Source organism: Notothenia coriiceps, unplaced genomic scaffold (assembly GCF_000735185.1).
Source record: "Notothenia coriiceps isolate Sejong01 unplaced genomic scaffold, NC01 NC01_scaffold00033293, whole genome shotgun sequence".
Classification (NCBI taxonomy): Eukaryota; Metazoa; Chordata; class Actinopteri; order Perciformes; family Nototheniidae; genus Notothenia; species Notothenia coriiceps.
In genome coordinates, this window is record NW_011365994.1 from 41,549 (window position 1) to 54,440 (window position 12,892).

The 12,892-nt window shown below is 39.2% G+C and overlaps 1 protein-coding gene across 2 annotated transcripts in view; it reads right to left on the reverse strand.

Annotated features, from left to right (window-relative positions):
• Positions 1-12,328, reverse strand: part of LOC104961436 (growth factor receptor-bound protein 10-like) — a 49,763-nt gene extending 37,435 nt beyond the window's left edge. For both annotated transcript variants that reach the window (XM_010789735.1, XM_010789734.1), the window contains exons 1-2: positions 12,203-12,328; positions 6,488-6,584 (exon numbers count right to left, since the gene is read on the reverse strand). In XM_010789735.1, coding sequence (XP_010788037.1) covers positions 6,488-6,584; positions 12,203-12,253 — 148 coding nt within the window. In that variant the 5' untranslated portion in view covers positions 12,254-12,328. The remainder of the gene's footprint in view (positions 1-6,487; positions 6,585-12,202) is intronic.
• Between the last annotated feature and the right edge of the window lie 564 nt (positions 12,329-12,892).

Here is a 12,892-nt window from a genome sequence, read left to right on the forward strand (position 1 = left end):
ACCGAAGGGAGCATGTTGTATCGAAGTTTGAAGTGAGCAAAATTGAAGGGAAGATCTCCTTCTAATTGCTCTATGCTATGAAAGTTTTATAATCCGGGTAAACTGGGTGCATAACTTTGCTCTTTCTAAATTACAATCTCCAGTGTTGACTCGTCCTATGATATATAATTCTCCATTATGAATGAATCATCAAATCTCTGATCATCCAGATCCTGCCAACTGTACTGTAGGACACAAGTAAACCACTAGGGGGGGACAGGCTCTAATTGTAAAGTGTACTGTAGGGGCTCTCAAACTGACATGGTCTCACATATTAATTAGTGTTACAGGCAGATTTAAATGAAATGCATTACATTGTAACCAAATAATAGACAGAGAATAAGTTGCATTGCTATTTGCAGTAATGGTAAGAGAACCATCTGATCAGATTTCTTTTAATGAACATTATTTAATTTCTTTAATATTTTTTGGGGCAACCAGCGCTCTTATTGTGGAGACAGAGTTGAAATTGGGAGACAGAGGGGTTGACATGCAGAAAAAGGTCCAGAGCCAGATTCAAAACCATTCATAAGAAACAGATGTGAAAAGATGACAAAAGGGATTTAAATGTAAGTGACGAGTAAAGATTATTGAGCTATGCTTAATTTGATGAAGAAAAGTCTAATTATTAAACCTTTTACTAAGTGAACTAGACTTTTTGTATTCATTGTTACAGCTATTCCAAAAGTAAAACTCTTTGACAGATAAACAATCAACTATTTCACATTTATTTATTTTTCTAAATTCAAACCGGCTATTTCTCATTTCATCCTCTGAGCAGCCCATGAATACAGTTAGGAAATAATTGATTTGGTGCTTTTTCATTATCTGTGCATTTTTAGGTTCAAAGCAAACACACTTTGAAAGCGTGTTTAAAAAAAAAAAAGCACATTTGTTGGATGTTCAATTGAACTTTTACCATGCAGTCCTTCTGTCCAGAACTACAAGGCTTAAAATGTGCCCTGCACTTTGTGACTCATGAAATTGTCCCACAGCTCAGAGTGCAGGACAGCTGACAGCTGGATCCTGCAAGGTGCTGTGAGGGTCATGCCACTCTAAAATTCCCACTGCTCAGCGGAAAGCTGACGTTGGGAAAAAACTATTTGATTGACATAAAGTTTTAAAGCACTGGCTTCAAAGGGAGCCCTTAAGCCTGGGATGGAATCAGTTTCCTATGGAACTACTTGTTCCAGAGGCACAAACAACATGAGGAGACACAGGTGAGCTTGTCTTCAGCACTGAGGCTGAAAGCTATACTTAAGAACCTAAAGTGTCGCCTTTGCCAAGCTTTTCCTAAGGATAGAGGGTGTCGTTTTTTCTCATACTGATATTCTGAACAATTTTTGCTGTTGTATTAGCTGTAAAGTGTCTCTACTGTAGGCTATTTTTATTATATGTACAGCACTTTGGCTCGACCAAAAATCGTTTAGAAATGTGCTATATAAATAAAACTTGATTTGATTTGATTTCCTGAAAACGCGTCTTTTAGCTGTATCACAGGTGGCTGTAAATCATAGGTGGTTAATCTGCCGGTATTAATAGTGACATGTAAGCTGGAGCAGCTACTTATAGTTAGCCTGCGGAGCTAAAGAGCTATGTACCACAGAACACAGGGTTCATACGTGGCCATACACAAGTTAAGAACAGACAGGGCAAGACACTTGTAACAGAGAACAGAGACACATAACCTAAACAAAAGAATAAATACAAATGTAACAACAAAATCAAACAAACACTTATCTGGTTATGCTAGATAAAAGCAAATCAAAAGCAAAAGTCGAACAAAACATGTACTCATCATCCATCAATCACACAAGGTGAGACATGTAACCCCAGGCTAGAGAGAGAAAATAGGTTTCCTCCGAAATATGGCCTAGTTTGGCATCTGGATGGGAATTGGCTTAGCTGTTTTCTTCCAAAGAAAAAACCCTTAAACTCACTCATGGTTGTGGGAATGCTGCGTCATTATCAGTCATACGATCATAATCACCTGTGTATGTCACAATCAGGCAAACAAAGGCCTGCGTCATTCACCCGGCGGTAAGGCTGACAGATTGATGACACAGGCAGCATGCAGGCAGGCACGCACGCACTGTATTTAAACCCCTTAAGATTCAGAAGAGGGGAAAATAAACTGAACACCCACTCCACCCTCTTGTGCCAAGCGAAGTGGTTTAAACGGTAAAACAGAAACACGTCCTTTAGCTAGTATTGTCAGGTAAATGATCCAAACATGACGTATTTTAGCTTGTATTCTCAGGTAAATGATCCAAATTCAAGTTTCAACACTTAATTGTAATACATTTCCAACATGTTGTTCATACTATTTAAATAATGAGTTTAATCATTGACTGTAAAAGTCAACATTTTGGGCCATAACTGAACTATGGAAGTCATAACCAGATATAAAACTTTGAAGCATCAAACGATATCATAGGCATTATGAGGGGTGAGAATGTCACGGTCCTGCACGTAGACATACTCACAAAAAATTACACAAAATCAGCAGGTCTGCTACAGCGTGGAACAGGATTGAACTGCCTTGCCTCAGACATATTTAGCTAGTACATAACATTCTGAGATATTGGCAAATAAAAAAAAATACTTAATAACCTCCACGTATGTCTCAAAATTGTATGCCACTAAACTAAAATCATGATGGACCCCAGGCCACTCGAATGCCTAGTTACGTCATAACTAAAGTAAAAGCAGTAGATCACATTTGATTTGAGCAACTCAACTTTTCCCAGTTTCTAATTTGTTCTCTTGTCTTTTTCTGTCCTTTTCCAGACTTCATGTCATGCCAGGGCACACGATGTCCTGAACTAAGAAAAGAGCAGGTTCCTAACTGCCAACTGTCTTGCTTATTCTGAAAAAATATGTAATCTTAACACTTGCTGTCTTTTTTCTCTCATATCTTATAAGAAAACAGATGGATGGGCCAACTGTTGACTCAATGATGGTTGGTGATTATTAAATGTACTCCTTGAAGTATTTTTTTTGTATTTTCATATTGTATTGGCCTTTGGCAGAGAGCGAGTTATATAATCCTATAGACAATGGACTTGGCTATACGACTGAAGTCACTTTGGCGTGTGCAAAGAGGAAAACAAGAGAGGAGAGGAGACAGCGTTTGCACAGTACAAGCCTGAGACATCACATCTGTGAGTAACTGGAAAGGACTGCCGTGTGTGTCACACCACGACCCGGGAAAATGTGGTTTTGTCATTCTTCTATTTATTTAAAGAATACTGAATTTGGGCAAAATATATTCAACTTGTATTAGAACAACTTATAACAATAACATTTATAATAATAAGCTCCAAAGTAAAATATAATTAATAGATTCATTGTTGGCAAGAGAAACTTATATTTGTCTACATCAAATGTTGGTTTACAAATGCTACAAAAGCCACTTGTGCAATAGCATCTCATTACAAGCATGTCAAATAATGGAAGACATGTTCCCAAAAGAAAACATACTATTCCCTCCAAAAATGAATTGGTTTATGACTGTTCTAGCTTATGGGAGCTCTAATAGCCTTCTAATAATTAACACATAGTTTAGTGGTTTGAATTGAATAATGTCAGCAAAGATTACAATACTACTAATAACACGACAGGAACTAGGCTAAATTAAAAATGTCTGCACAAATAATACAGACCATGAGGATGATATGTAACACAGCTTGTGAACAGGCTCAAATGGTAAAAAGACTTAAAAGTTGTAGCTTATTTGACACCTTTTTCATAAATAAAAAAAAGAACAATACAGGAAAGGAGATCTGACAGAAATCTAAGTGGTCTGCACAAATGAATCAAGCTCCTGACTACTAACAAACTATTGAAATAAACAAAAATAAAACATATGTCCCTCTAAAAAAATTATCATTCAGACAGTGTAAACTAAATGTCTTGGTTAAATTATTTCGTCTGTCTCTCTGGTCCTCTTGAGTTCCCTCCATCCCGGCTGATCCTGAAAAATTACAATGTCATTTCTGCTCCATTTATTTCCCATGCCAGTGCCAAGCGTTCTAATTCACTGGTTGGAACCTTGCAGACTCCCCGCCCTTACCTCCCATGCTGAGCCAATATTGTGCTTAAATCTCATGCTCCGATTGTCATGGATGAACCCTGTATGGTACAATTAGATAGACGGCGTAATTATAATGGCACCCTGTGTCTATGCAGATCATCCTTTGAACTGCTGAAATGTTTACAGCGGAAGAGACCCAAATATATATTATCCCCCTTGTCCCCCCCCCCGGCCCAGTGGAAGATAATGAGGAGCAAGCTGCTGTCCACACTGTACTGAAACACACACAAACCCATAGTACTACTACAACAATCCCAGGTAATTTCGATGACCTTTGTAGTCTTTATATATGAAAAGAAATGGAGACTACACAGCTTTTGTTGCACCAAGTCAATGTACAGTAAGTCCCAGAAGAATGAAATATCATATGACAAGTCCTATTGTGTAAAATCTATGAAATTTGATGTCAGCGCATTACCAAGTATGTTTTTCTGTGTCATACAACACCAATGTAACTCAAGAATAATGGATGGGTTTAATGTGCAAACATCAGCATACACACACCCAACCACCCAATCCCCCCCACACGCGCGCGCACGCACACACACACACACACACACACACACACACACACACACACACACACACACACACACACACACACACACACACACACACACCATGTATACATCAGGGTGTACCAAGAAGTCAGTCAAGTCGCTTCAGCTGATTCAAAATGCTGCAGCTCGTGTACTAACCAGAGTTAGGAAAAGGGACCACATTACTCCTGTTCTGGCTGCCTTACACTGGCTCCCTATAGAACACGGGTTATAGTGTTACAATTAAACAAAGTCACCTTGGAAGTGTCAAACATGTCTTATGTCATTACTGTTATGCTGTGTGAGACAGGTATCTGGAGTGTAGCATGTCCTTTTTGAAGGGCTCTTTTGGGTGTCAAATTTTCCCTCTCCTCTTGGCAGTCCCTCTCGTTGTCTCCTCCCTTAGGGAAAGGGTCCTGCCTGCTCTTGCACGGTTATCTACGGCACACTTTAACTTTTCTATTTGTAAACGTTGTATCCATTCGGTTTAACAGAGCGCCTTTACGTACTAGCACCAATTAGTGTCTATCCTTGCGCTACTTAGGTGCTCAGTATAGGTAGGTCCTAATACTAGGTCCTTGTGTCGGTGCTGAGTTCTAGGGTCCTGAGCGTAAGGTACTGTGTCCTGGTCGTCCTAGTAGGTACTGAGGCGCCTAGGACCGCATATATCTTGTTGGTTTTTCTTTCTTTAAACCCTTCGACCCAATTAGGCCCCTCTGTACTCTCATGTGTCCATATCCTTGTCTCTCTTCCTTTTCATTCTACAGGGGGCTGTTTGATTCGGATATAGCCTCGTTTTTTGATCCCCGACTTTAGATTAGTCAGGGATTGATATTCGAAATAGATTTTCCTTCCAAGGAATTCGCGTGAGAATTTTTGCCTATCCCACAGACGGCAGGCTTGTGTTTGACCTTCGACTAAGGTGTTTTCACCTCGAACTTATTCTTTCCGAGACCGAGGGTAACGTGAAAATCTCTGAGATCCTTTGTTGGTTGTTGGGACGTAAGAACCTGGCGTACGGGGATCATCCTGTTATCCCATATTACTCAAGGAAATTCCATCTACTACGCGGACGGGTAATTTCCCGAAACATCCGGCTCTTCTTCTAAAATGTTNTTCTCCCATTTTTCCCTTTAAACTGTGGGTTTTCTCTGGAAGTTTTTCCTTGTACGATGTGAGGGTCTATGGACAGAGGGTGTCGTATTGTCATACTGATATTCTGTACAAACTGTGAAGTCCACTGAAACAAATGTAACATTTGTGATATTGGGCTATATAAATAAACATTGATTGATTGATTGATCACTTCAGGGGACATTACATTGACTTACATGCATTTCCTGGAGACTTATCCTAACCTTAACCATAACCAACACATGCCTAACCCTAACCCTTAACCTTAACCTTAACCCTAACCCTTAACCTTAACCTTACCCTAACCCTAATCCTAACCAAGTCTTCACCCTAAAATTAATGATTCCCCTCATGGGGACCTCCAATTTGTCCCCATAAGGGAAGCCAGTCCTCACACGTGACTGTGTAAACAGATTTAGATCCCCACAAGTATAGTAATGCTAGGCCATACACACACACACACACACACACACACACACACACACACACACACACACACACACACACACACACACACACACACACACACACACACACACACACACGCAGACAGGCACACTCTCTCTCTCTCACACACACACACACACACACACACACACACACACACACACACACACACACACACACAGACACACAGACACACACACACACTTCTTTTGATGGAAGGTGGTGTACCAACCTTGATGGTTAGGGGAACTCCGATTGGCTGATTGCTGGAAGCTCGGACCAATGAGGTCAGCTTGTCGGTGATTGGAGGACCGGTCTATATTGTCCTGCTGTGGGAGAGAGAAGCAAGAAAGAAAACATGTCATATTTCAAAATAAAATATTGCAATCAACATGGTAAACACAAAGAACAACTCCATGGAATGGCATTTTAGCACGGTAAGCTATACATCAGGATGACTGGTCACATATTGAAGAATTGTATGCGTGACTATTTTAAATGCAGACAAAACAAATACAAGTATAGAGTTTTCTAAGTGCTTATAGCCGCTGAGGTCATTGCAGTTTTACATGTGTTCATAAAAGAGAGGCAGCTGTGCTTGCAGTATTTGTTGAATCTAATGTGAAGTATTTGCCTTCAAATGTTTATATTTTTAATTAACCAATCATACCTTTTTTTAAATTATTTCTACATACCTTTTTTCGCAATTTGGAGATAATGCTACAAGATACATATATATTTTTTTATCAAATACAGAAAAATACAAAAAGGTTAGGAGAAAGATACTCTTTATACAGTGCCCGTTTGAAAACACTACTACATCCCACCAACAGTGTAAAACAGTGCCAGGTGTGTATCAGAGCACAATTTAAGATACCATTTAAAGACAATGTCCTCGTTTGACCTTTCTTAGTCACATTATCATATCATATTTCCAATCACTGTAAGAAAATCCCACAGAGTATTGTAAACTATAAAAAAAACCTAAAGCACAGGTACTTTTAATTGAATTTCAAAGGTTTTAGATACATTTTGTTAGATGTGTTCCCCTTTACAGGCTGCTTAAAGAATTTCAAGCTCAAATTTGTCCACAAAAACAACGTTATAGTGCTCATTTAAAACACTTTTTCTAAATCATCTGTAACAACATGGAAATGACCTTTACAAACAAGATTTATTGAGCATTTTGTAGGGATTTCACTCACTGTGAGAGTAAATCTTGAGGTAGAATTCCACTTTGATGACTAAATTCTTCAAATAAAATAATCTACAAAATAAAGAATCCATGATTTGCCAGTAAAGAAAAAGTTATAAGTGTTCCTCTCTGCTGCATACACTGTCGCCTACGTCCACACTAAAATGGATATAACTGGAAAGTCAAAGTCAGCATATGGTTCTGTCCACCAACACCCCCCCCAACCCTTCTGCTATACCAACTAACCAAACCGCATCCAATCATTACATTGCATTGTTCCGTCTTTGTATTGTCTTGCATTCCAGACGTGCGCAATGGGACTAACCTTCTTTTGAAATAAAAAAAGGGAGGTAAAATAACCACCGCATCACCCGATGTATTCCCATTAAATAGCAAACCCCATCATCAACAAATACTGTGTGGGGGTCCAGCTACCAGACTGTGACTGATCCATACCCAGCCACCCAAACAGCACTGGGACACTGTTTGGTGGAGGGATGGTACGCCGTTAGTGTGTGTGTGTGTGTGTGTGTGTGTGTGTGTGTGTGTGTGTGTGTGTGTGTGTGTGTGTGTGTGTGTGTGTGTGTGTGTGTGTGTGTGTGTGTGTGTGTGTGTGTGTGTGTGTGTGTGTGTGTGTGTGTGTGTGTGTGTGTGTGTGTGTGTGTGTGTGTGTGTGTGTGTGTGTGTGTGTGTGTGTGTGTGTGTGTGTGTGTGTTCAGGACAGGATGGTCATGGTTCAGCTCCACTGAGCAAAAACGTAGGGATTCTTTCAGACCATATACCGGTCTTGAAGCTATTTTGCATGTCTGGGAGTAAATGAGTTAACACACATGCACTAAAGAACTAAAGGATCTTTAAAGCACAACTTGATCTCTTTTGTGGATCTTACCGACAAAAGTCCCAACTCCCAGACAGCCTTTGATGCCACTATGGACAATTGACAAAACTTTAACTTGGGGGTTTAATCCTATAAATACCGACCATTTAGCATAATTCTCAGCCATGCCATTGGCTAACTCTGCGTTTGCGTTTGGCTAAGGGTTTACTAAAGCTTATAATGTTGAGACAACAAAGACTGAGGGAAAAAAAATTCAACATTTCTTCTTTTATTGTGTGCTGAATGAAAAACCCAGATGGGCTTCATCTTTTATACTTGTTTTTACTCTTTTTTTTCTCATACACTTATTATCTTAGACATAAGCACACACACACACACACACACACACACACACACACACACACACACACACACGTTGCTTACGTTCTTAGAGAGGGGTCAAAATAGGACTGAGGGTAGGCCAAGTTTTGACAAGTAGCATATAAGGGCCATTTCATATTGATGAAGTTGAAAGGAACTTCAAATTAGGGGTCGAGGGTTTAGCTTTTAAAAAGGGGTCAGTGGAGGGCCAGAGAAAAGGTTAAGTCACTGAAAGCAACACCGACACAAAAGTCCAGAGATCGGGGCTCAAACAAAAAGGAAAAGACTGAGACGCATGTCAAGCTACGCCTTTAAAAGAGGTCAGACTGAGGTTAAATGTAATGACCGGCTATTGAATATAGATCTTACAGATGGCCTTTTAGCTAAGAAAGACCAGCTGAGAGTGGACTGGATTCATAAGAACATTTAAAAAATGGCATGAAATGTCCATTATGGTTCGCTTAACCCAGAACTAACTTTCAGGAAATCTTACTCAACCTTCTAGCAGACATTTTTTGCTGACATTAATAGTGCTTTCTGTATACAGTCCTGGTAACACCTTCATGAATACTAGACAGCAAGTGGAAATCCCTTCTTACATAATTAACCAGAATGGGATCAGGAGGTCACACTAATGTCTGCTCTAGTGCTTCGTTTATCTGTTTGTTTATACAGTGGGACTCAGCTGCTTTCACAGCACAGCTGAGCTGCTGACAAGCTGGGCTTTGACATTTATTTACATAACATTGGCGGATACAAATAATCATATTTTCTTTTAATAAAAAAATATCCAGTAAAGCATCCCTCATCCCTAGATTAATAAACATTAAACATGGAAGCATCTACCAGTGTGTATCAAATCATCCCTGTGGAATATATCATTCTTAATCTGGTGATCCTGCCTTGCCACTGCAGCCAGCAAGAAATTGAGACATTCATTTGCCTAAAAATGATTTAATACTAGAATCATAATGCATTACATTAAAATCTGTTGACGGACTGAGTAAAAGCTGCAAAGTCAACTCAATAACCAAAGCCTCAAGACCAAATCTACATTTACACACGACTGAAATCAAATTACCCACAAACAGAGCAGTGAAATATAAAAATTGCAAAAGCTTAAGCAAAACAAATGGAATTGTGTGGCTAGTACACTAGAGGGCATACAACTATCCATGACAATTATTTTATAGGTAAACAGAGATTCCTTGAGCTCTGCTTACACAGCATTTTACTGTCTAATCGACTCAAGTTTTACTATACATGAGGGCCCAGATTGGTTTTACATGTATATACAGCATAGCATGTATTTATGGAAGTTTAGTTCTTTTAACAGCTATCATTCAGTGTGTGTGTGTGTGTGTGTGTGTGTGCAAACTAGAGTATGTACATTGCACACTGACTATAGCCTCAGTTGCTAAATTCAAAAACATGTAAGAACTAAATGATTCTTCACTGCAATCACATTGTATGGCTTTTAAGGCAGTGTCTAATAGTGGAATAGTCTATGTCTGCTAAATATAGTAGTATCAACAAAATACAACACATGGTGAGAGCTTGGTGTGTTTGAGAGATTGGTGACATTAGCACATTAGCTTACATACAGTATATTTACAATTCTCTTTTTTTGGATACTATATGTGTGATGATTCATCACAGGGAGTATAACTTCAGCTTCAACTCAGAACTTGTCCCCTGTAGTTTTATTTTTGTTGGGTTAGGTACCTGACTTATATGGATTTTTGGTTTCTGTCTCTCTAAGCTTTGGAGATACGAGAGAGTGTAGCAGACTGAACTCTCTGTCCTCTAGCTCTGAGGTCAAAGGTCATATATAAAGCTGTTGCCCAGATGACCTGCAGACAACAGAATAGCTTGATTAGGCTAATAGTGCTACTGCCCTAATACAAATGTTTGGAAGCCCTTTGCTCTACGGAGGCTTCCGTGCAAATCCTACCCCTGACCCTAAATTAAAACCAATATTCCAGTTGAGTGCACCCTTGCTAAGTAATACATCAGCACATCAGGATTAAAACTGTTTAGACTGCCCTAACATTGTTGGTGAAAATTCAACCTAAGAAAAGATTTGATTAAATGACAAAAAACAATCTGCACCTCAAGTTCAGCTAGTGAGGCTGAAGGGATAGAATTTGGTCCCAGAGGACTTATTTCTGACAATGAGCCAACATTTGGTCATGTTCAAGCATATCTTCCTAATGAATGCAAAAGTTCTGTTTTTAAGATAACAAATTAGCACAACTCCCAATTCACATGCCTGGACAATAGTCCCATGGTCAATTCATTTGTGACAGGACCAAGGATCAACATTGCTTGATTTGTTTATTTGCTTTATAAAAATGTGTAGCATCCTTTTCAATTGTAAATCTGCATTGATTTGCTCAGCCCATCCTTGTCCTGCTTTTTCTCTCTCGATCACTGTGAAGCTAACAAATATTCATAACAAATGCTGTTGATTATCATGATTGCCTTGTCATTATATTTGGTTGAAGTTGGGTTCCTGTAATTGCTTTGCTTTTTCAATCATGTGAGCTACAGTCAATCAACACAAACCCAGGATAGAAATATAAAACTGTTGGCCTTTCTATGCATGTTTTTGTATTCATTGCTCATTTTCCACTACAATATAATAAGAGCTTTTGAAAACGCACTCAAGGAACATGAAATATGATTTCCACTGCGAGAACACATTAAATACCCTCGAGTACAAAAGACCCTAGTGTATGTGTCTCTGTTTGTATGGGTACAAGCACATGGGCCAACCATAGAAAAAGAGAACAGCTGTTACCTGGGGGCTTGTCAGCCACAAGATGCTTTTGTACCTCTGTTGGACCAACACTCTTTTATAGCCCGTCCCCCTGCAACTCTTTGTGAACTCTATGTGTTCACAGTGGTGGAATGTTATGACCATATCACTGCCATTCACCAACTCTCTCTTTAGTCTTGACTAGACTAAAAGGACAAACTGTAACCAAAGGCCATTCTTTTATTTCCCTCTCTCTAACAAGTAATCCAAATAGACTATAAGAGCATCATCAAAAGAGACCGGGACAGGCAGGATTTGGCAAGGCCCGACTGTTGGAAAGTAACGCAGTGACCTGATTCACACCCACCCCCACCGTTTCCTAGAATTCTTGGAAGCAAATCTACAGAACCTTGAGTACTTCTTGGCTGGTTTATTATTAGTTTCCCATGCTGAATAATAGAGTGTCTGGTGTGTAGAGGCATAGAGGTCCAATTTCATAAACTCATCCAACTAAAAAATTCCAAGAAGTCTAATTTATGAGTTATGTTCGCCATGCCCTGGCGATAAACAAGTCCAACATCCGACGCAGTGACACGATCCAATGCAATGCAATTTATGCAGACAATGGCACTATTTCTAATCCAAATCTGGCTTCACACTTGATACTGACATCAACGCCTGGCTTCAAACTTTAGTCTAGGGTGTCTAGACTACAATGGCAACATTTCATCTCTACAAATTGAGCTGTTAAAGTAGCATATACATTCTTCCTACATAGGAAGGCTCCATTTACCTGATAATTTGGATGATGTAGGAAATAATCCGGACATCCGGCCACAGCCATGTTAAGTGTTTGTCAGCTCTTTTGTACAATTTGCTTGGCTGGATCAGTTTCAATACAAGATGAACAGAGAAGATGAACCTGTAGAGGAAGAAGAGCAGACAAAATGGAGGTTAGTATAAAACTACACAGGAAAGTGAGAAGGTTCAACTGAGAAAGGATGAAGGAAGGGGAGGAACATTTTGTTTAAGTTCTGTGGAGACAAATATAGCACAGAGCACTTGACTAAAAAAAAAAAAAATTACTTTCATTCAAAATCAACGTCAACACTGATACTTGTACCTCCCTTTGTCCAAAAAAGGAACAGATTTTAACAGACATCTAAAGAAACATGCTTTGCAACATGACCAAACATTTTGTAAAGGAACTAAAGAAAGTTACATTTTTGGTCACTAGATTTGCACCAATCTAGGGTAAAGTGCACGTAGTGGAGTTGCACTACCCTTTTCTTTCTTTCCCTTTATTTTACCAGGATAAGTCTCATTGAGATTAAACATCATTGCAGCACAGACAGTACCTCAAAATGTTATGTGCTTGATTATATTTTACAACAGTATTTTTAGAGCAAATATGAAGAAATCTGGCATCTTCTGCAATGCTCTATTATGAATAATGGAACAAAAGATGCTTAACTCAATGAGA